Source organism: Notamacropus eugenii, chromosome 1, assembly GCF_028372415.1.
Source record: "Notamacropus eugenii isolate mMacEug1 chromosome 1, mMacEug1.pri_v2, whole genome shotgun sequence".
Classification (NCBI taxonomy): Eukaryota; Metazoa; Chordata; class Mammalia; order Diprotodontia; family Macropodidae; genus Notamacropus; species Notamacropus eugenii.
In genome coordinates, this window is record NC_092872.1 from 87370743 (window position 1) to 87394775 (window position 24033).

At 39.8% G+C, this 24033-nt stretch overlaps 1 protein-coding gene across 2 annotated transcripts in view; it reads left to right on the forward strand.

Moving 5' to 3' along the window:
* Positions 1-24033, forward strand: part of ABAT (4-aminobutyrate aminotransferase) — a 120624-nt gene that overhangs the window by 87980 nt on the left and 8611 nt on the right. For both annotated transcript variants that reach the window (XM_072608681.1, XM_072608691.1), the window contains 7 exons: positions 6007-6056; positions 13452-13532; positions 16094-16186; positions 17519-17581; positions 18606-18669; positions 18943-19091; positions 22539-22676. In XM_072608681.1, coding sequence (XP_072464782.1) covers positions 6007-6056; positions 13452-13532; positions 16094-16186; positions 17519-17581; positions 18606-18669; positions 18943-19091; positions 22539-22676 — 638 coding nt within the window. The remainder of the gene's footprint in view (positions 1-6006; positions 6057-13451; positions 13533-16093; positions 16187-17518; positions 17582-18605; positions 18670-18942; positions 19092-22538; positions 22677-24033) is intronic.

The window sequence follows — 24033 nt, forward strand, 5'->3', positions numbered from 1 at the left end:
TTGCTTTGGGGTTATTGTGCTTTTTAAATATTTTTTTCAATTGATTCCTTGCTAAATTTAAAGACCTGTAGGCTGAAGATCTGGTGAAGAATGTGCCCTCAGAGAAAACGCAGGATGGTGATGGCAGTGGTCATCTTTGGCTGTCCTCCTACCCACCATTACACCCACACTGGCCTAAAGATATTCCTCCTTAAACTAACTTGGCCTTCCACACTCCTGCATTTACTGAGGACATTACCTCAAATATATTTACTTGCCATCAAAAGGCAATAAGGAGCTACCGAGTAGAGAAATTGAGATGATGTGGCAACTGCTGCAAATTCCAGCGCAAGAATCCGTCATTAACTCAGGGTGCATGGGTATTTACAAAATTTTCAGATTCAACAGTTTTTGAATTTCTTCTATTTTAAAAAACTCAATCCAGTGAATTAAATTAATTTCTTCTCCAGTTTGCAGATAGCTTCCGCTTAGCATCATAGACTTAGAGCCTGAAGGGCCCTGCCTTACAGGCCAATAGTCCAAGCTCCTCATTTTTTTAATAGAGGCCTAAAAGGTTAAATGACTTCACTCAAACAGTAAGCATTTATTAAGTCCTTATTCTGTGCTAAACACTGCCCTAGATAGTAGTGGTACAAAAGCAAAAAGTAAGATAATCTTTATCCTCAAGGAGCCTCCCCAAGGCCACAAAGGCACTAAGCGGCAGAGGGAGGATTTGAATCGTCATCTGACTCCAAATCTAAGGCCCAAGATTTGACTGATTCAGTAGTAGAAAGTAGTGACTGAGTGAATTTTCAAGCTCTCTTCCAGATCTACCCTTCTTCGAATTATAAGACAATTTAGTCTTAGAGTTGGAAGAGGCCTTAAAGGTCATCTGGTCCAACCCCTATCTGAAACATGAATTACTTTTACAACAGTCCTGATGGCTGGTCACTCAGTCTGTGTTCAAACACTCAGTGATGGGGTACTCATTATTTATTGAAGTAGACCAGGGATGGGGAACCTGCAGCCTCGAGGCCACATGTGGCCTTCTAGTTCCTTGGGTGCAGCCTTTTGACTGAGTCCAAGTTATGCAGAACAAATCCTTTTATTAAGGGGATTTGTTCTGTGAAATTTGGATTCAGTCAATGGGCCACACCTGAGGACCTAGAAGGTCACACGTGGCCTCGAGGCCACAGTTTTCTCATTGCTGAAGTAGAGCATTCCATTTTTGGATGGCTCTGGTTTTTTTTGTTGAGTCAAAACATAAGAAACAAACTGTTTTTAAGAAGCATTGAGTCCTTTCAATTATAAAGCACCATTTATATAAAACTTTTGAGACCGTGCACAGTGACTTGGGGAACACCTGATGGAAAGGCTGAGCAAGAGTGATTACCCCTCTACTTCTTGATACCTTTGTATTCAAATCTCCAACTAGATTTACCTCCAGATAGATTCATTTTCATCCTCAGAACTTTATCCAGACCACTACACAGAAGATTAGTGGGCCATGCCCCATCATGCCAGGTTGGAACTTTAGTGCCTAGGAAGGAGTAGACAAAGGCAGCTTTGCATAGTGTCATATTTTCCATAAGGCTTTCATATCCATTATCTCATTTGATTCTCAAAACATTCTTGCAAGTAAGGGCTGTGTAGATGTGTGCATGTGCATGCTAACACATGGGAATGGTTCATTTTCTCACTGGAAGACCTGGCCTAAATTTTGACCCTGGGGCTTTTGATTTCCCATTCTAGCATTTCCCTCTAAGTGTCATCTGCTTGCCAAGATTCTGAGACTGAGAACAAAATGCTCATTTCAGAAAATCGTAGATTGTTAGGTATTAGGGAAATTATAGATCTCTTAGCTTAACCCCCTTATTTCTAGAAATCAGAGGCCCAGAGAAGGGACTTGCCCAGAGTCACAAAGTAAGTTAGTAACAGAGACAAAACTGGTTTTGTTCAAGTCATTTAGCTGTATCCTTCACTGTCCAAAACACCAAATAACTTTGCTCACAGAAATAAAGTTGCCTAAATTAATTTTTATAAGCCCCCTGAGCTCATATTTCTTTACTTATTTGTTATGCATGCTTCATATAGTCATGAGAAGTATTCTGGTAATTGTAAAAACTAAATTTTGCTCCTAGAGGGCAGCAAGTGTCTGGGATATAGTCAGAAGACCTAAGTTCAAGTCCCAGCACTGTCACTGTACTATCTGTGAACTTGGACAATTCCCTTTAGTCACAACATGCCTCAGTTTTCTTATCTGTAAAATGAAGGGGTGGCCAAGATCAGAGGTACATCCCAATCCTGCTTCCAGAATTAAATTAAAATGCAATAGAAAATATAACAAAATTAAGAAAACAAAAGAACAGATAATGTTAAGGTGGTTTTCTAAGTGATACATGGCACACAGAGATCCTAATGTAAGGTTTGGTCATAAAGTTTGACTCCACTGGTTTAGATGATCTCTAAGGTTCCTTCCAACTCTAAATCTATGAGCCTACGAATTAGGATCAATAGATATAAATATAATAAATATAAATAAATGATATAAATAGATATAAGTAAAATAGATGTAAATTATAGGGAAATAGATTTCAGCTCAGTGTAAAATGAGACTTGCCAATAATTAGATCTGCGCAGTAGGGAAATGGGCACTGTTGAGCAGTGAATTCTTCTTCACTGGAGTTCTTCAGGCTAAGTCTATGCTTCTGCTACTTACGAGCTATAGAATTTTGTGCAAATCTCAAACACTCTCCAAACTTCCATTTTCTATGAGTGTAGCCAGAGTGATTGAGACGTCCTTGCTGGAATGACCCAGGGAACTCCTCATCACCCCCAGCTGCAATCATAAATAGGGGTGGCAACACTATAATTTATTCCAAGGGTGATCTTGGTGATCAACAATCATGCTTTTAGAACTGGAAGGACAATGGAGCTGGAGTTGGGATGGACCCTAGAAGTCTTCTATTCAAGCCCTTCATGGTGCACAGAAGTTAAGTGACTTACCTATGACCACATAGGTGCTAAATCATTTTCTTTTCCTCTCCATCTCCTGTGAAAAAATGACAGTGGGTGTTTTAGGTCACCTCTTCTGTCCCTCCTAACTCTGAATCCTATGATTTTATGGCTGAGGCCACTTACCTTGCAGGTTTGGTGTCAGAGATAAAATGCTCTGGGCTCAAACCCAACCTCTACCACTTACTGTTTGCCCATGGAACATGTCATTTACCCTCTCAGAATCTTAGTTCCCCCATCTGTAAAAAGAAGATAACTCCTGTAGCACACAGGATTGTTATGAGGTACAAATGAGTTAACACAGGGAATGTCACTTTGTTGTATATGGAAAAGTGCTATATGAATATCAAATGTATTAGGAGACAGAAACCAGAAAATGGATTTTGATGACTCTTTTGACATAGCTTGGAAAAACTGAACATGGCATGTCAATTTGGAGGTATGATCATCCATAAAAAGCAAAGAGAGTAAAATGCCATTAAGAACTCCAGGTGACTATCAGTTTTCTCAGATCAGGATCTCAGCTTTATCTTTCCTATAGAAGCCAGAAAAACAATTGGAATCTGACAACCAGATTATGCACCCTTTGGGATTTAATAGTGTGCTCTTTGCCAGAATACACTTATCAGCCAAGACAGAGAAGCCCCACTAACTGCCTGAGCAGAGAGATAAGGGATTAACTTGGAAAGACCTTTAGCCAAAAAGAGGCTTCCTGCAAAAAAAGAAAAGAGAAAGAAGAAAGAAAAGAAAAAGCTTAAACCCAGAAGTCTCCTTAAAATGTCTAGAAAGTTCTAACTCTGGGTATTCCTCCCCTTTTTCTTCCTCTCCTCCTAAGAAATGAGGTTGGTTTGTCATGTGATCAGTTGTGGATCTGGATTGAGGGAAAATGGAGTTCAGCCCTATATTTCAACACTCATAAATTAATCAATCTGGAAAAAATTATCTCAGAGAGTAAAAGGCATATTGTGAATTCCAGCTAAGGGATTATCCCTGCCATGCATGCATGGCACAGGAATTGTAATGTTCCCCAGAATTAGGGTTCATAGAAGGAACCTCAGAAACATTCTGATCTTCCTTTTGCAAAGAAGGAACCTGAGGCCGAAAGAGTTGAAATAACCTGTATAAGGTTACAGAAATGCAGAGCAAATGATATTGCAGTATAGAAACAGCAACATCATGAAACAGTCTTAACAAGCTTTTAATGAGTTTCTGCCATGTGTCAGGCAGTGTACTAAGTGATGAGGAGACAAAGACAAAAATGAAAAAAATCTCTGCCCTAAAGGATCTTTAAATCCAGTCTGCACACCACTGTACTGCCACACTGCCAGCTTGATTTTTTCCCCTTTCTTCTAATAAAAGGGCCATCCCTTGACTCACTTCTTAAAGAGGCCTATTTACTGAATGGATGTTACCTCACTCTAAGTGAGAACCTGAAAAGACTTTAGCCTAAAAAGACCAAGGTCTCCTATTGCATCCTGGCCCATCTCCAGTCATCCTGATGAATATCTGGCCACTGGATTCAGATGGTTCTGGAGGAAAAAGTGAGGCTGGTGACCTGCATAGCCCCCCCTCACCCAAAGCAAAGTCAACTGCAAGTCATGTTATCATTTCGCTGATGTCATGGCCTTCTTCGCAAACAAAGGACAAACCCAACAACAACCACCACGTTCTGTATATCACAGAACTGGACACATAATTCTGGGCAGGTCTCGGCAAATAGCTGTTAATTTGACTTTGGAAACATGAGGTTGCTAATGGAAAAAGGAATGTTCTTATAATCTGGTTTTATTTAATTTCTATTGCTATCTGGTTTTTTCCCCTGTACTGGGAACATAATAATAAGAGGTCACACTTACTTGGGGTAACTAGGTGATGCAGTGGATAGAATGCCAGACCTGGAGTCAGGAAGACTTCTCTCCTGAGTTCAAATCCATCCTTAGATACTTACTAACTGGGTGACCCTGGGCAAGTCACTTAACCCTATTTGTCTCAATTTCCTCATTTGTAAAATTAGTTGGAGAAGGAAATGCAAACCACTCCAGTATCTCTGCCTAGAAAACCCAAAATGGGATCACGAAGAATTGGACAAGACTGAAAATAACTGAACAGCAACTGTTGCATGAGATGTTCCAAAAATCTTAGTATAGTTTTTTAAGCTGCTAAGGTTTGCAAAGCAATTGCTTATGCTATCTCTTGATTTTCCCCCATCCCAAAAACCTTTCAGGTAGGTGCTATTATCCCCATTTTTGGAAACTGGGTGACTTGCCCAGGGCCACATACCATCTGAAGCAGGATTCAAGACTACATCTTTCTAATTTGAAGTCCAGTGCTCTATCCACTATGCCACCTAGCTGCCACATAGTAGGCAAGCTTAGTAAATAAATGCAAATTGAATTAAATCAGATTCCCAATCACTAAACATATGTTGGCGCCTTCCACTTACTAGTCAAGTGCCCTTGGACAATTTGCTCTCCCCCTCTGAGCCTCCACTTTCTAATCTGTAAAATGATAAGCATAGTCATGACGAGACAAGTAGGTGGTGAAGAGCTGTGGACAGAGTGCGAGTCTTAAGGCTAGGAAGCCCTAAGGTAGAATTTTGTCTTAGATACTTAACTCGATACATGATTCTAAGAAAATCACTGAGCCTCTATCGGCCACTGTCAATGAGGCAGCTAGGAAATAGAGCACTGGGCCTGAAGCCAGGAAAATGAACTCAAATCCAGCCTCAGACCCTTGTTAGTTGTGAGATACTAGGAATGTCATTTAACTTCTGTTTGCCTCAGTTTCCTCAACTGTAACATGGGGGATAAAGGATTGACTAAATGGCTTCTGAGATCCCTTCTAACTCTAGCTCTATGATTCTATGATCCCACATTTGTTCTTAAGAAAAGATTCATTACAGTATTCAGAGGGCCAGAGGCCAAACTAAGGTAGTATGTGGTCAAAAGGAAGCAGGTTAGGGAAGTTTGGAGGCTTTTCTGGACTCTGATCACATCCTTGTCTCTCTCTCAGGTTACAGCCACCCAGCTTTGGTAAAGCTTGTCCAGCAGCCCCAAAATGTGGTAAGTCAATTGGCTTATAGGGAAAAAAAAATTATATTTGTCTGGATTAGGGCACAAACATGTAGAGGGATCAGTAGAGCAGGCTGGGACACATGGAGTTTATTGGGTGATAATGAAATGTGAGAATTTTTCTGCTCAAAAGCTTCTCCTTCTGAGCAAACTGGGTTTTAAATGTGAATGAATCAGATTGCACATGGATCTATTTCCTAGTCCTCTTTATGAATTAGGAATGCTCGGGTCGGAATTCTTTTGGCAGCTGGGTGGGTGGTTTTTAAATTGGGGTTTTTTTTGCCAGTTACAGCTTAACAAGCTCAGCTCTGTTTTGTTCCTTTAAGAAGGAACCAAAGTCCTTGGGAAGGTTTCTAATGAGGCCTATTTTGGGCCATGCTGCAGTGAGTTTATTTTCTTTTGAAGAGCAATTTTTTGTTTCTAAACTTTGTACAGATCCCAGATGCTATACCAGTTGATGCCAAATGAATGTGCCAACAAACATTTCAAATACATTTTGTGATGTCAGCTGCCGATAGGGATGGCACTGTACTGAGCAGGGCTTGACTGCAGGCTTTCTGAGGGAAACATACCCACCCTCAGCCGTTCTAGATGTCCTGTTGGATCCTGCCCTGCTCAGTAGATAGTGCTGAAATCTAGAGACAAGGAAACCATATGCATAGAATATTTTTGCAGAGTCCTTTCTTCCCAACTCTGTTTCAGTACAAGTATTTGATAATAACCATGATGATTATGATGTCTTGACTTCAAGAAAACCTGAAGTAGAATTATGATACTTAGTAGGTTTGTGTCCCTGAGCAAGCTGCCCACAGAGTAGAGATTCGGCATCTCTGAATGCCCAGTCACCTCCGAAGTTAATTATAAATTAATTCACTCTATTCCAGCCATCATGAATTTTCCTCCTTCCTCTAAGACAGGATGAGCTCATTTGTTTTTGTTTATTTTTTAGGGGGGTGGCTTTAGGAGAAGTTGTTAGTCTATAGAGAACTCCCAGTGAGAAAATTCCTTCTAGCAATGTAGTTTAGAAACTGTTCTGCAACTTAGAATCTTGGGGAACTGCCTAGGGCAGAGATGTGAAACTCACAGCTGGGCATAGCAAAAATCCCAGGGAAAAATTCCTTATCGCAGCCAGTACCAGATTAGAATGTAATTGGGACGTGCTTGACAAAAATACAATACCACATAGTTCATTTGTGGTTGGTTTTCTAAGTCAATGTGCAGAGATCTTTCTGTTTGAGTTTGAGGCCATGGATACAAGACACTCAGGAGCTAAATAACTTATCCCAGGTTCCAGAGCCCTATGTATCGCAGGTGGGACTTGCTAATTTTGAGTCCAGCTCACTAATCATTTCATCACACTGCCTCTCATTTAGAAATATGATAATTTTTCCTTTAAGTATAATAAGCACGCAGAGATGAATTGCAGGCAGAGCACTGGGGAGACACAGGAGACTCTAGTAAAGGATATGTGAAACCAACTAAACACATAACAATGAGCTAAGCTATAGGAAATCATCAAGGAGAAACTCACACAAAAGGTGCCTCTTTGCAGCTAATCTTTGCAGAAGAGCTCAGTCTGTGTTCCTCAAGTTACCCCCGGTGCCTTCCCTGCCAATGGACTCTTCGTTAAAATGGACTTTGCAGACAGGAGAGTTGATTTTTGCAAGTTAAATACAATATCGTTTGCAAGTTAAATACAAATAGCTCTAGATAAAATGTAACAAAATTGAGTAAAAAGGAAAACTGAGCTAACATAGTTTACTGAGTAAATTTAAAATCACCCAAAGAGATCATTGACATGATGAGATGGAATTTCTTCACACTGTTCAACCACCCAACTGAGGCAGCTTCATTGACCCAGCTGACTTACTTTTGATGCTCTGTAGATCCAGACTCACCTAAAAAATGTTGGTGATTCTGTATCCTACAGGAGGAGTGTTGCACACTCCCATGGTGTGGCTCTTGTTGGGGAGAAATAAACTTTTATATGTGGTTTTAAGAATATTGTTTATATCTTTCTGTATCTCAGAGGATCTAGAGCTTTGTATGTTACCTAGGGCAAGTCCTTCATTTTCATAGATGAGGCTATGAGGTTAAATGTTCCCCAAAGTAGTGTAGGGAGTAAGGGAAAGATCATGCATTTAAACTAAGGTCATCCTTTTCCAAATTCAGTACTCATTGCACTTCATCAAGATATCCATTTCTGGGTAGCATTGTGAAGGTTAACAAGTTGGTTTGAGTCCTGGTTGAAGACACAGTACTTCTCCTGTGTAAGGACTGACTTACAGAAACTCACCCAAGCCAGGAAACCCCAAGAGTCTTGTGCGTTTCCAAGGACTAGAAAAAGATTTGAGTGGTAGCTTAGAAGATTCCCACTGCCACCTCCTAGGATTAAGGGCTCTTGCTAGAGGCCATGAACTCTGGGTGGTAGATTTCTGCTTAACTGTTACACATTAAAACTAAGGCCCATGGTCCAGTCATATACTAGAAAAATCACTAAATAACATATCCTTTGAATCAACAGTACTGCTGGTCAATATATACCACAGGGAGGTCAAAGACACACAGAGAGAGTCCATATATACAGAAAATATATAGTAACACTTTTGTGCCAGCAAAAATAACAACAACAAAAACTCCAGACATTAGTATGAAAGGAAGCATTGTGTGGTAAGATTGAAGTCAGCCAACTTAAGTTCAAATCCCAACTCTGCTTTGAACAACTCACAGCATTCTGAACTTTCTATGGTAAACATTAGGGAGCCACTGAAGATTTTTGATGAAAAGAGTAGCATGACTAGATCTATTCATAAGAAAGATCATTCTGGAAACAGTTTTGAAGATGTATAGAATAAGATGGCTTCATGGAAGGCAAGCTGACCTCTAAGGAAACTATTACAAAGAATAGACGTGTGCTAACAAGAGTTCACACTATAGGATAGTGGTAGTGGGAATAGAGAGGAAAAGACACATGAGAGAAGCTGTAGACGTAAAATTAACAGAATTTGTTAACTGATTAGACTTTGAGGTAGTGGTCCAACATCAAAGCAGGGAGAGCAATGGAAATCCAAGTCGGGGACTCAGACATGAGGTCATAATTACATGAAATTGACAAGGGAGAGAATGTAAAGGAGAAAAGAAAGCTAAGAATAAACTCTTGGGTATTATTCATACTAAGGCATCACAAATCAACCAAATCAACAGGCATTTATTACATTTACAATGTAATACAATAAGAATTTATTAAGTGCTTATGGTATGCCAGGAACTACATTAGATGTGAGAGATGCCAAGACAAAATTAATGTTTCCTGATTTCATGAAACTTACCTTCTCCTGGGGTGATACAAAACATGTACAGATAGGTAAATATAAGGTATATATACAAAGTAATTTCAGGGGGTGGGGGGCACAGGACTAGCAGCTGTGGGCATCTGGAAGACTTCATGTAGGAGCTGCTATTGAGCTGAGCTTTCAAGGGAGCTAGGGATTGTAAGAGTCAGAGCTGAGGAGGAACTACATTCCAGGCATGCCAAGCAACCTGGACAAAGGTACAGATATGGTGGAAATAGTAATAGGCAGAGGGTGAGAAGACAAAAGGAGTGATTAGAGAGGCAGGAAACAAATCTGGAGAGGAGGATCTCTAAAGTCACGGGAGAAAAAATTATCTAGTAAACAAGGATAAGGGGAGAAGTGGTTATAAGTTGTTGTTTTTTTTTTACAAATAACAGATAATTTTTAAAAAACCAGATAATTCAAAGATGGGGGAGGATTGATCATTGGCAACCTTTGGGAAGCAGTTTCAGTAGAATACTGGGGACAGAGAACAAATGCAAAGGACTGAAGAGAGAACAGGTAATAAGGAAGTAGAAATAGTGATTATAGATATTTTCAGGAAAATTAACAATGAGAAAGGTGGGATGATAGCTGGGCAAATAGATCATACTTGTTTAAAAATAAAACAGATGATAGATGAGATACCTCCCCCCTTACACGAAATCTTAAACCTAGAGCTAGAAAGGACCCGAGATGCCATGGTATCCAATTCTGTTTTTATAGATGAGGAAACAGAGGCCCAAAGAGGTTAAATAATTTACCCAAGGTCATGTGGGTTATGAGCATCAGAGACAGAATTTGCAGCCAGCTCCTCTGACTTCAGCTTTTCCCACTATATCATACTGTCTCCATAATGGGCAAACAGTTGCCTTTTTTAAGGAATTGTTTGTAGGCAGATGGAAAGAAGCCAGAGGAACAGGATAAAAGGACAAAGGAATACCATGTTATCACAGGCAAATGGTTTTCTTCATTCCATGCCAGTGATTAATGGCATTCTGAAGAAGAATGCTTTGATAATAGCTAATTTACATGTCATCAAAACCAAGAATACCAAGTTTATGTTCGTTATGGAAAATGCCCTTCTCTTAGTTTCAGCATGATTCCTTGCTCAGGTTATTTCATTTTGCTTATATGCCTAACAAAAGGAAGCTCATAGCTCATGGGTCACAAGATTGTTTTTTAAATGAAGTCCCCAATTGCCCCCAAATCAGGAAATATAAATATAGCAGTATGTTCTGTGCTCAAGCAGTAGCTCCAAATAAGGGACCAGTCAGAATAGAAGACTCCTAATGCTGAGGAGAACTGAAAACATCCCAGGAAGAAAAGAAAAGCGGAAAAAGGCCTAGTAGGGTTAGCTGAAGACTTTTCCAAGGTAAATTGCCTACTGCGAGAGGAATAGCCAGGGAACTCAATCTCTATGAAACGCATGTTCAAAATGCAAAGAAAGGTATTCTCTGAAGCATGAAACTGTGTAGAATTGGCCTTAGGACCATTGTGTGAGTGATAATGCCATATACTGGAAAGGAGCTAAAGAGCTCAAGCGCCTGGTTGGGGTAGCTCCTTAACAGAGCATGCACCAGCAGATAACATAAGCAATAATTTCCTGCCTCACTGCATCATTATCTTTCCTGCTCACTCCCTGCTTACAGCAAGCTCAGAACTGGGAGCAGAAGGAAGGAGGGAAGGTGAAACTGAGGAACTTTGATGAGAGTAGGAAAAAAAATGTGTTCATATACTCATATTTTGGTTGCCCAGCTTTGGAGGCAAGTATTTCAGGGGATGGGGCTTATGGACATTCAGTAAATATTCAACCAAAAGTAAATTGTGCCCAGGAGGTTGACGATCTAATGCCAGAATTTATGCTTAAGGAAGGACATTCCTCTTAACAACAAAAAAAAGTCTAAAATTAAATTTTTAAACTGTATTTTTTCAACCATACCCTTGAATCGAATTGCAACAATACTAAAGTTCCCAGTGTGTTTGTGTTGTATTGTGATATTATATGACCCTGAATGATAACTTCTGTCTGTGCCCATGAGGATAGAATGTTTTTGCCCATAGTTTGGGCAATACTATCAGTGTTGAAACAGTAACAGGAAGGATTTCCTACATGACCACCCAGGGAAGCTCACCTTGCCTTTTCGGTTATGAACATCAGAAATATTCGCATAGTCAGTGACTAATAGGACAGCTAACAGCAGCTAGAATCCCAGTGGGTTGGCATGTTTGGCATTCCTTGTATAGCTTAGCCAGGAAAAGAAAGGTCCTCCCATGTATCTTAAGACACTGTGAAAGCTGCCCTCAGTGGGTTATGTTGGCAACCAAATTACTTCAAAGAGCTTTGGAGCTGGTGTTGAACAGTGGGAAGTCACTTATTCCAAATTGCTTGTTCAATTTCTGAACCTTTATTGATTACTTCTAGCAGCCAGGATGGTTCCAAGGCAAAAATTATATAGTAGATGAACAGCTGATCTTCACATTTCCCCTAGACCTCCCGTTTCAGAACTTCCTGCATTCTCCCAGCCTGGCTGACCTGACCAGGGACATCCCACATAATTTAATTCAATTCAACAAACATTTATTGAGTTTTTTGATGGTAAATTAGGCCATCTTTTGTCTCAATCTTATCTCACCCCTTAGTCATTGAATGGGAATTGCCTCAGACAAACTGAGACCTGGGAAAGACCTTAATTTAGAAAAGGCCAGAATCATTCAGGATATCTTGTCTTGCCACTGGACTTTGATGACTGTGGAGGAGAGAGTGAGGCTGATGACTTGGAGAAGCTCTCCCTCACTTAAATCCAATTCATGCTCAAGTCAAGACATTCACTCTCTGAACAAAAACAGTCTGTTTAGATCCTAAGTTATAAATCTTGCTTTTTTCCCCCACCAAAATAGAGGCAGTATCATACAAAGTACTACATTTGGAGTCAGAGGAAATAAGTTTGAGTCCCAGCTCTCTCACTCGCTGTGTGACTTTGGACAAGTCACAGTCCCTTTGAACCTCATTTTCCTTATTTGCACAATGGGGATAATAATTCTTACACATGGTTTGAAGAAAGGACTGAGAATATTTTAAAGCACTATGCAGACATGAGTTATTCTATAGCTTTTGCTGGCCTCGTTATGCGTGCTAACATGATGATGGGTGCTTCTGAGTTAATGTTACCTCTCCTGGGTACACAAAAGTCAGGAATTTCCTGGAAACGTGATGTCTAAGCTTAAAGTAGAGTCTTTTTTAAAAATTAATTTATTTACTTATATTTAATTTTCAGTATTCACTTTTATAAAATTTTGAGTTCTAAATTATCCCTCCTCTCCCATTCCCAAGATAACATGCCATCTGATATAGGATATACATGTATGATAGTACTAAATGTATTTCCACATTAATCATGTTGTGAAAGATAAAACAGAATCTTTAACAGCACCTTGGCAGAGCTGGGGGAAGATTATCATGCCCTTTAAATCATAGTACATATAGTACATAAAACACCTGCTTTGCTAACATAGTCTCATATCCTGAAAGAACGAGTGATCATAGAGGTTATCTAGTCTAGCCTCTGGATTTTAAAGATGAGGAATCTGTGGTCGAGAGATGTTAAAAGTGACTCAGCCAGTGTCACAAAATGAGCAGAGAGAGGATTTAGACTCAAGTCTTCTGATTCTGAATCAAGCACCCTTTCCCCGTACCACACTTGTCTTTATGCATTCAATATTGTCTATCCCTTTTAATCCTAAAGGAAACGTGTAACCACTAAGTGACTGAATATATAACAATTTGGCAAACTCATACAAACAGAAAAATACCAAAATAAATCCTGATGGGATGGTGTTTTGTAATCTTGTTCTCTCCCATTCATCCCTTCAAAAATAAATAAATGAAAGTACTTCTAGATATGTATACAAAAGACTGATTTGCAGTAGTAGCCAAAAACTACTGGTAGTTCATATGATATCAAAAAGCAATGATAAAGTTGTTGCTGTTAAGGGATGTGCTGAAAGGCTTTCAAGAGTAAAATTTGGAGAATTTACTATTTCTGTTTTTTAGGGCACATTTATCAACAGACCTGCCCTTGGTGTATTTCCTCCAGAAAATTTTCCTGAAAAGCTGAAGGAGTCCTTACTTTCGGTAAGTTTGGCATGAACACTTTGTCCTTGTTAAAATAAGAATATCATTCATGACTTCTTTTAGATTCCAATGAAAGAAATGTATAAAGAAATCTCTTATAGTGAGGTCACACATTGAGTTCAGGACTGATAACCTACCTCTCATTGACTTGTGGGCCAGTTTTATATGACACAAGAGACAGTTACCAGCAGTAGGTCACTAAGTTAAGAAAACTCCTGCTGCTCCCCACTTTCTGACATTTGAAAGTCAGCATCCCACATCCCCAGCTTGTCAAGGTCCAGAAATCTCTTATACAAGTATGCTGAAGAAAATAGAAAAAGACCCAAAGATATCAAAGATACAATTGTTGCTGATCTGACAGTCATTGTCATTTAGCCCTTTGATATATACTTTGTGCCTAATAAGATTTCAAGCAAGTTACAGCATAACCCAGTGCATAATACTTATACCACAGAAAGCAATATAGTCATATAGGTAAAATCCACCCAAGTACCCAGACTTCCCAGATCTTCAGTATTCTTACAATTAAGATTTCTCACCTGTCTTACTATTTCTCCACAAAGACATTTAACTCCAAAGCCACAGAATAAGGACCAGTTTAGAAAAAATCACCTAAAGTTCTGATTCTCCTTGTTTTACATGCTCTCTATAGGCAGTTTCAGGATGCAAGAGAGTCTGATTGCTTTTCTGCTGTCACAAGTCAGTTGCCTTACCTCAGTCTCTCTGGCTACTTTAACACTCAGTGGTTATGAGTTAGACCTAACACCAGTTTTTTTTTTTTTTTGTTACAAATACTAATTCTCAGTCATCAGCACTGCCCTATCACTTCATATCAGAAAATCAGGAGTCCAGAATATATTTGCAGTTCAATTCAGTAAACAATTCATTAGCATATACTATATTTAAGTCACAGTATACACTGTAGGACTACAAAAACCAAAATGAGGCAGTCATGAACTTTAAGAAGTTTGTATTCTAGTGAAACTGGACAATATAACAGGTAGATAAATAAGGAAGTAGAAGGTCATCTGAGGAGAGAAAAAAACACTAAACCCTGCAGGAAATTAGGAAAGGCTTCATAGAGGAAATGACACTTTAGTTGCACCTTGAAAGAAAATAAGGATTCCAGGCTAAGGACTGAGTACATTTCAGGCCTGGGGGGACAGCTTTTAGAAAGTTTATGGAGACAGGACATGGAATCAGCTAGCTGTCCAGTTTGGCCCTACCATAAATTATATGTCAGACTAAGGAGTTTGTTTTATTATAAATGTAGTAGAGAGAGATGGTAAAGATGTGTGAACAAGGGAGTCACGTGATCAGACCTATATCTTAGGAAGAGAATGTTGCCAGCTATATTAGAGAAGGGCTGGAAGCTGGAGTTCCAGTTAGGTTATTATCACAGTCCAGGGAAAAGGTGATAACGGTCTGGTTATGTGATTGAACTGAAGGAGATGGACTGATCTTGTATGTTAGGGGATATAATTGCTTTCGCACTTGATTGGATTTGGGGAAGAAGGAATGAGAAGAGTCTAGGATGACTCTGAGGTTGTAAATCTGGGTGTCTGAAAGGATGGCAGTGCACTCAGTAGAAGTAAGGACATTGAGAAATAAGTTGGAAAAGATTGCATCCAGATTTTGACGCCAGATCAAGGAGTTTTTATTTTGTCCTAGAGGCATTACAGAACCACTGAGTTGTCTATAGCCAAGGAGTGAAATGATCCTTTTTTTTAGGAATATAAATTTGGCAGCTATGTGGCATTGGAATGGAGAAGAGTAATAAATTAAGAGGCCACTGTGATGGATCTAGCAAGAAGTGATGAAGGGGCCCAATTCAGAATTTTGTTTCTGTAAGTAGAGAAGAAGTGACATATATGAGAGATGTGGGGGAGATAGGATTGACAAGTCTTGGCAACTGATTAGACATAGGGGAGAAAGGAGAGAGTGAAGAATTAAGGATAACTCCAGGGTTATAAACTTGGATGAGTGGAAAGATGATAGTGCACTTGACAGAAACAGGGAGTTAGAAATTAAGAGTAGGTTCAGGAAGAAAGGCAACAAATTCTATTTTGCACATAGATGGTGGAGATGCTTAAGTGGAGCTATCCACCAGGCATTAGTGATATGGGACTAGAACTCAGGCCTTGTATATGGAAACATCTGCAGAAAGGCAGGGATTGAATCTGTTGGCACTAATTAGATCACCAGAGAGAAGGTAGAAAGACCAAAGAAGTGGACTGAGGAAAGAGCTCCCTCCAAAGGGGGATGAAACTCTGATCATGGTCTAGCAAAGGAACTAAGAAAAAACATCCAGATGGGTGGGAATGGAAGCACAAGACAACAGTGTCATAAAAGCCAAGGGAAGAGAATGTCCAGGAGGAGGGAAAGATCAACAGTGTCAGAAACTGCAGAGAGATGCAAAAGGACAAAGACAAAAAAAAGGCCATTGGATATAAGATTGCTAGCAAATTTAGGCATTTAACCTTGGGAAACAAAAAGTAAAGCTTGAAGTGTTTAGTATTCATAACTGTATCTGACAGCTTGGTTTATCTGCCTTTTCCTAGGTGGCCCCAAAAGGCCTTTCCCAGATTGTCACAATGTCCTGTGGCTCCTGCTCTAATGAAAATGCCTTCAAAACCATATTCATGTGGTACAGGGTGAGTCTATTTCATACTCACAAAGGCCTCATCAATTTCTTCATCTTTAAAATGAGAGAGTTAGACTACGTTCTCTCCAGCTCTAGAAATCTATTTTATACTATGATGTGAGGAGGAAGAAGAGAAAACAAGCACATACACGTACCATGTGATATGTTTCCAAAGTAATGGCTATGAATGAACCAATATATAATAAAATAAGCTAAGGCAGAGGAAAAGAGCTTCGATGGGTTAATTGTTGGGGGTTTCCTAAGGATAGGTTTAAAGCCCCAATATATTGGAATTTATGACCAAATGATACTCCTCATCAAAAAAACAAAGAGAGGAAGTCTGAATGAGTCATTTTATGAAAGAAGGGGAAGAAAACTGACTAGAAACACTGGAAGAGCTGGAAGGAACCTTGGAGGGCATCTTATACGACATTTTGCAAATGAGGGGGCTGAGGTATAAATAGGGATGAAACAGTAAGACTGATGAGGTAGTTTGGGGCTGCCTGGAGAATGTATGGGAGAGGTCATTGAATGCTAATACAATAAAACCCACTAAATTATGACTTGGGAGGACAAATTCATATTAACCAACGTGAGCTTAACAAGTCTCCACATCAACTCCAGCAAGAGATAAGAGACTTTATGACCAACTGAACAACCTATATTACCCTGAGAAGTTTGAAGTATCAGAGTTTTCCAAAGAGGCCAGGAAACCACATTCTCACATTTTCCAGAATGTGGGATTCTGACCCATGTGGTTATTATATTTTTCCTGGGACTCGATTTTTTTTGTCTTCTTCCATCTCCCTTCTATCCCTCCTTGATTATTCAAGCTGATTGAGATCTCATCCCTCTTCCCTTTATGTTACAGCTAAGAAACATAATTGTAGATAAAGGACCCATAGTTTTTCCCTCTTTCCCCTTTCTCCAGGGATTCTAATAATAATAATGATGTAATAGCAGTAATAGCTAATATTTATATAGGACCTACTGTGTGCCAGGCATGCACTACGCTGAACATTTTACAGAGATCTCATTTTATCCTCACAACCCTGGGATGAGGAAACAGAGTCATATAGCTAGCAAGTGTCTGAAGCCAGAATTGAGTCCAGGTTTTCCTGACTCCAGGCCCAGCACTCTGTCCACTGCACCACCTAGCTCCATTATTTCCACATGTGCCCCTTATAACACAGGGCTTTTGTTTCCAGCTTCAAACACTGGAATGCACAGTAAACATTGTTTGCAAAACGATACTGGGCCAGCCCCGTGGTGTCCTTTTCTTCTTTCCTAATGAATAAAATCTTTTGGGTTGGTGGTGGGGGTTGTTTTTGCTTTGTTTCAGAACAAGGAGAGGGGTCACACTGCTGCCACAAAAGAGGAGCTAGAAACATGTATGATTAACCAGGTAAATGGACTTGCACTTATTCTCTCAATTCGAGACTTGAAAGTATTGTTGGTAGCCAGTGACAGTGTGATCTCAGCCTATATACATCCATGTACTGTCACCAGGGAACATGAGATGATGAATTTCCCTGTCTGGTCCCCTTCTATCTCTGTGCGTGCGTGTGTGTGTGTCTGTGTGTGTGTGTCTATAACACCAGACAAAGATTCTTGGCCTCCTAGAGTTGGGCATCTATATAGGGATTTCTCTGGAAAGCGTCAGGAATTTCACTAGTCTAAGAATAGTAAGTGCCTCTTCACATTAATGAAAGGCGTAACGATTTCTTCAGCAATATGGAGAGGTAGAGCTAAGAACTGGCTCAGGAAGATACCTTTTGCTCTTCAAAACGACTCAGATCTTAGGGTCCGAGGATTCCATCTCAAGTTCTAACTAATATCTCCAGCTTGAAACAGTTAGAATAGTGTCCATATTCCAGACCTTGTTCTAACTCTGGTGGGGCACTAGAAAGCATCATGGGAAATAGCTGTTCCATTTTATTTGAAGATGAGATATTCTATTTTTGGTTCTATCTTCCTTCCTGAAGAGTAATTGATACCTTCCTAGGGAGATGCTGGGAAAAGTCTGAAGTCTTAATTTGTGAAGGGCCTGGCTCCCCTTAATCCAGCTCAGCTCTTCTAAAGGATTTTGATATCTCCCATGGGTTTTGTTGGCTTGTCTTTCACTTTGAATTGTCCTGGAGGGATAATCATCTCAACCGCAGTTATGAACCACCCACCTCAGGTCCCCCACATACATTAACAACAGTTGCATATGCCTGAATGTGACTGTTATTTGGTGTTTGGGGATTCTAGGCATAATATAGCTCACTAAACTTTGTATAAATGATTTATTTTGTTTGTCCATCTAATTGACTTAAGCTATTGCCATGTTTCTTAAATTCTAAGAGACTAATCTCTGGTGGAGTCCAGAGAACAAAGTATCCTGGCCCTCCACGAGGGAATAGTGACTGACTGTTTTATGTTTCTAGTATCCAGGTTGCCCGGACTACAGTATCCTCTCTTTCATGGGTGCATTTCATGGGAGAACAATGGGTAAGAATGCCACCACTACTTGTTTCCAAGTTGGTATTTCTTGGCTTGGCAAAAAAGTTTAAAGAATTTAATGTTCTGAGGAAATTGATCTGCCCACAGGACACTGGGGAAGGGACAGGAGCTCTCCTAAAAAGGTCCTCCTCCTGAGGGTTGATGACTCTAGGGTTATTAAAAGAGTTGGGCAAGAGCCTTCCATCTTTCTTTCAAATGCTGCTCCTCTCACACTCCACAAGAAGATTCTAATTCTTGGTTATGCGGGGGGTTTGGATTTAGGTTGCCTAGCTACCACTCACTCCAAAGCCATTCACAAGCTTGACATCCCTTCCTTCGACTGGCCTATTGCTCCATTTCCTCGGCTAAAGTATCCTCTGGAAGAGTTTGTGAAAGAGAATCAACAAGAAGAGGCCCGCTGTTTGGAAGAGGTAACAATCTCCCCTGAGCACATGTACTGGCCTTCCTAACCTCACTTCATTCCTCACTCTGAGCCTTGGAAACACCTTATTGGTCAAGTCAGGGTGAGGAGACATGCAAACAAAGGGTCTGTCTGAGGAACTGAACAGCTGCCATCAGTAGAGAAATTGGTCAGAATGGGGGCTGTGTCTCAGCAACGTGAAATTTGGTCCTTATTTCCCAAATGCCAGAAAAAACTCAGATATAATATCAAAAAATCTTACGACTAAAAGGAACCTAGAGCCTGTCCAACTCAACCCCTCCATTTCCCACATACAATTTGGAAATTGAGGCTCAGAGAGATCAGGTGGCCTGTTCATTATTACATATTTTTTCTTCCCCCAACTATCCCCAGCTTTTCATCAAACCCTTTTGGGCAACTGCTCCTCTCCAGACTTCCACTGAACTCCTAAAATAATTATAATCCTTTATCATTCATATTATTGTACTCTCTGTGTATATTGTTTTCTTTTCTACTTTTTCCACTGCACCACTTCATATGTCTTCCCATGTTTTTTTTTTCTGATTTCTTCACTGTTTCTTACAATGCAATACAAAGATATTGCATTATATTCATATACAACAATTTGTTCATCCATTCAGTCTATCCTTTTATTCACAATTTTCTACCCTCCTTTTTTCAAAACTAATTTTACTAGCATAAAAGGTGCTACTATGAAAATTTTACTATAATATATTGGGGGGGGGGGGTGATATATGCTCAAGCCACCAAGCAATAAGCAATTATTAAGTACATACTCTGTGCCAGGCACCATACTAAGTGCTTGGAACACAAGTACAAGCAAAAAGAAAGACTGTCTCTGCCTTCAAAAACTTATATTCTGATGAGAGAAAATACAAAGCAGGGAGCTGAAAGGGAAGGCGTCAGAAGCATAGCCAGGAGAGGAATGAAGACTAGCCAGCCTGGGCCATGCCAAAATGGAGGTCCTAGAAAGAACTCACCATAGAAAATGGAACCAGCAAGGCAGAGTGGTGCTCTAGGGTGAGAAGGCCCCAGACACCAAGGGAAGTTCCAGGGTGAGAAGGTAACTGAGTCATGGTGGCCAAGTCTGGAGAGAGTCAGAAGCGGTCAGGAGGGGGATGAAGTATAGCTGGCCTGAGCCCATCTCCAAAATATAGGCTCCTGAAAGAACTTACCAGTGGGAGAAGGGGACTGGCCTAGCAGAAGAATGTTCCAGAGTGAAAAGGCAGCTAAGCCATGGTGGTGAAGTCTGAAGAAGTCAGGAAAGAAAGGGAAGCGCAGTTCAATCATTTTGTTCACATGATCCAAATTGTTTTCTAGAATTGGTTGGACCACATTCACATCTTCACTGACAGCTGTCTTCCCACAACTAGTGGTGACTGACTCTGGCATCATCTCTGCTGATTTAAAGGCTATGAGATGAACTCTTAAGAGTTGAAAAAACTTAATGCTTTAACACTGAATAAAAGATTTGTTTGTGAATCAAGTATTCAGAGCCGAGTCAAAGGGTATAGAGGAGGGATGAGGAAAGAGGAACTGTTAATTACTTAGCATGAATATGGCAAGAGTTATGTGACATAAAAAGGTAGCCTTCCTGGGGTTCCCTGATACAGCTCTTTGGGCTACTAAGAGCCATCAGGTGCCTCCTGGTACTATTGGCATTCCTGGACATCTTACATAAGCCTTCCTGGATCAGGGTCTTTTAGAACAACCAGTCACACTCATCCTCCTGAAGCTGAATTGTGACATACATTACTTTTTTTCACAAAAAGTTTTATTGGGGACTTTTTTAAATATCAAAATCATTTTTCACTCAGTAGCTCCCTTCACCACCACTATCCATCCATCCTTGTAATAAAGAAAAGTTCCACAAAACCATAAGTCCCAGTGACCATGGCTCACAGATCCTCTATACCTGTGACTTCCACCTTTTTACCAAGAGACAAGTTATGTGTTTCAACCTTTTTTCTCCAACAGTAAAATTAGACACTGCAATTCATTGAAATTCAGGTGCTTTTCGGCATGGAGTTTATTGTTATTGTTGTTTCTACATTATTATATCATTGGGCATAAAGTTTCTCCCAGCTTTTTTCTTGGCTCTGCATCAGTTCATGCAAATCTTCTTACATTTCTCTCAGTGTCTGAATTCACTCTCACCCTTCCCTCCCAAACTGGTGCCTGTTCTTTGGGTATTGGTCCTGGGTTGTTGAGAAGAATTGATTATTTTAAACATGGTGGTTGCAGGACGAGAGATGAGGTTGTGGTGTGTTGCCTATTGCCTGACACTTGGTAGGCACTTAATAAATGCTTATTAATAGATTGTTCCTTTGAAATATCTGATGTCTCTTTAATTTCCCTCAGACTTTTCCCTGGACAAGTCCTCATCATTCCTAAGTACTGAAACCAGATAAGCTTTTTTTTCCTTATAGGATCGTAAAGATAAAGATCATCATTAGTTATATACTTCTCTTTCTTTATCCAGTTGGATGCTAGCAGTCTTTGAATCTGAAGCACAAGAGTAAACCTTAAGGGTCAATTTGTTTAATTTTTAAAATGCATAAAAGGCATTTAATGGGGTCCTGGATTATAAAATATCAACACAGCTTAATCTGTCACTATCTGTATTACCTTGGTGAAGTCACTGTACCTACCACCTCTGACGCTCTTTCCTCATCTGTAATTTGGAGTTGGACTAGATGACACTGAAGGGCCCTTCCAGCTCCCAATCCTATGAGTTTAAAACACAGAGAATACTTTAAAATAAGTCCAGTATCTTAAATAATACTACTTTTTACTCTGTCATTTATATCATATGGGTTATGTACTTGGGGTTGGAGGTTTTTGTTTTGTTTGTTTTTTGCTAACAGGGTTTTCATTTTTTAGTAATAACACATATGCAGGAAGTTCCTTTATGTCTTAAGTGTGAACACTTGAACATTTTTCCTCTTCACCCAAAGAAAAATGCCTTTAAGAGACGCTGATTTGTAGGTATTAGGTACATTTTGGAAATGAAATCACCTGTCAAATATCTTCACAGAAATGATAAATCTGTTTTGGAGGATGGTGTAAGACTGATTAGAGTTGTATAGGAATCGGGAGAATAAGCATATCTCTTGAAGAATCTATGCTGAAATCTACCCTTCTGCCAGATCAGGACATCCACAATTATGCAATGTAAAGAATACTGGATTTGGAGTGAGAGAACCTTGGCTTAAAACTTGGTTATTTCACTCACTCTATTTGTGGCTTTGGACAAGCCATTCCTCTTCTTTGGCTTTTCTCTAAAATTAGGGAATTGGATTAGCTGACCTTCCGGCCCCAAACTCTAGAGGTCCATGATCCAGTGACCCATATGTATAATGATGATAACTGATCTATATCTGTAGGTGCAGAAAGTCCCAAGAAACAGAATATAATTTATTCTTTTTCTGTCCAGGTGGAAGACTTGATTGTGAAATACCGGAAAAAGAAGAAGACTGTAGCAGGGATTGTTGTGGAGCCCATCCAGTCAGAGGGTGGGGACAACCATGCATCTGATGACTTCTTTAAGAAACTGAGAGACATTGCTAGGAAGGTCAGTGAAGCTTTTACATGGGTAATAATGATACTAGTTTTCATTTGCATAGTGGTCTAAGAAGTTTGCAAGATGCTTTACAAATGTCAGTTCATTTGACTGTCCCATCTACTTGGATTATCCCTGTGTTAAAGATGGAGAAACTGAGGTCTATGGAAGTTAAGTGACTTTCCCAGGGTAATATGCCTATAGCAGGATAACGAGTCCCATTTTTCTGACTCCAGTGCTCTCCTTGCTGCAATGTGATTCCCCTGCCTGGGCCACCAGGATTTTTCAGGCTGTTATCTCTTTTCAGCAGGAAGGTTTAAAAGTGCTTTTCTTTTTGTATTGTTGGTAGAGGATCATAGAAAATCTAAACCTTCTTAAAGAGTTGACCTTAGCTTCCTTCAAAAAATAGGTCAGGCACAACCCGAGGACCTATCTTCCCAATTATTATTCCTCTTTCCCCTTGAAGTTGGATTTTTCTAGTGCTTTGTATAATTTATTTTGGACTTGATTTGTGATTTCATTGGCGCAGGGCAGAGGTATCAAACTCAAGAATCGGAAAACTCAGAAAAATTCCTGAGTGGAAGCCAGTGTAAAATATAATTAGGAAATGTTTAACAAAATTAATAAAATTATAATACAAGAAAGATAATGGTAATCTGTGGTTTTCTAAGTCACTATATGATCCACAAGGATCATTTTCTGTTTGAGTTTGATACCACTGATATAAGGGAATTCTGATGAGGAAACTCACCACAATAATGCAGATTAGTGTGCTAGGCAGTTTATAGCTTTTGCTTAGCTGCATGTAGAGAAGATTAGTGAGGTGTTTAGATTTTTTTCCCAGTCCCCAAATCTGTCATTTCAGTTGAGGATTCTGTTACTTTAAATTTTAAATGTTTCCAGGATGGCCTCAGTTACTTTGCCCTTCTTTCTGGAGGTCGGTCCCCTCTCTGTGAATGCTGGGGAATGTGAGAGTTTTGGGGGGTTTTTTTCTGATTATTTTCCAATAAAAAGTAGGTTCCTGGAGTGCTGGAATGGCTTCTTTTTTTTTTCCCTTTCTTTTTTTTTTTGGCTTTGTATTTCCAGCAGCTTGCATAATACTTTTGACATACTAGGCATTCAGTAAATGCTTTTTGAATGAATAAATGAATGTATTGGTGGATGTGTTAGCGTGTGTTCATCCTTTGTTGCTGAAGAAGACCGTGCCATCAGAGAAATGACGACATGACTTGCACTTGACTTTGTTTTGAGTGAGGGAAGGCTGTGCAGGTCACCAGCCTCACTTCTCCTCCAGAGTCATCTGAATCTAGTGACCAGATAGTCATCAGGATAATGGGAGATGACCCAGGATGAGGCAATTGGGGTTAAG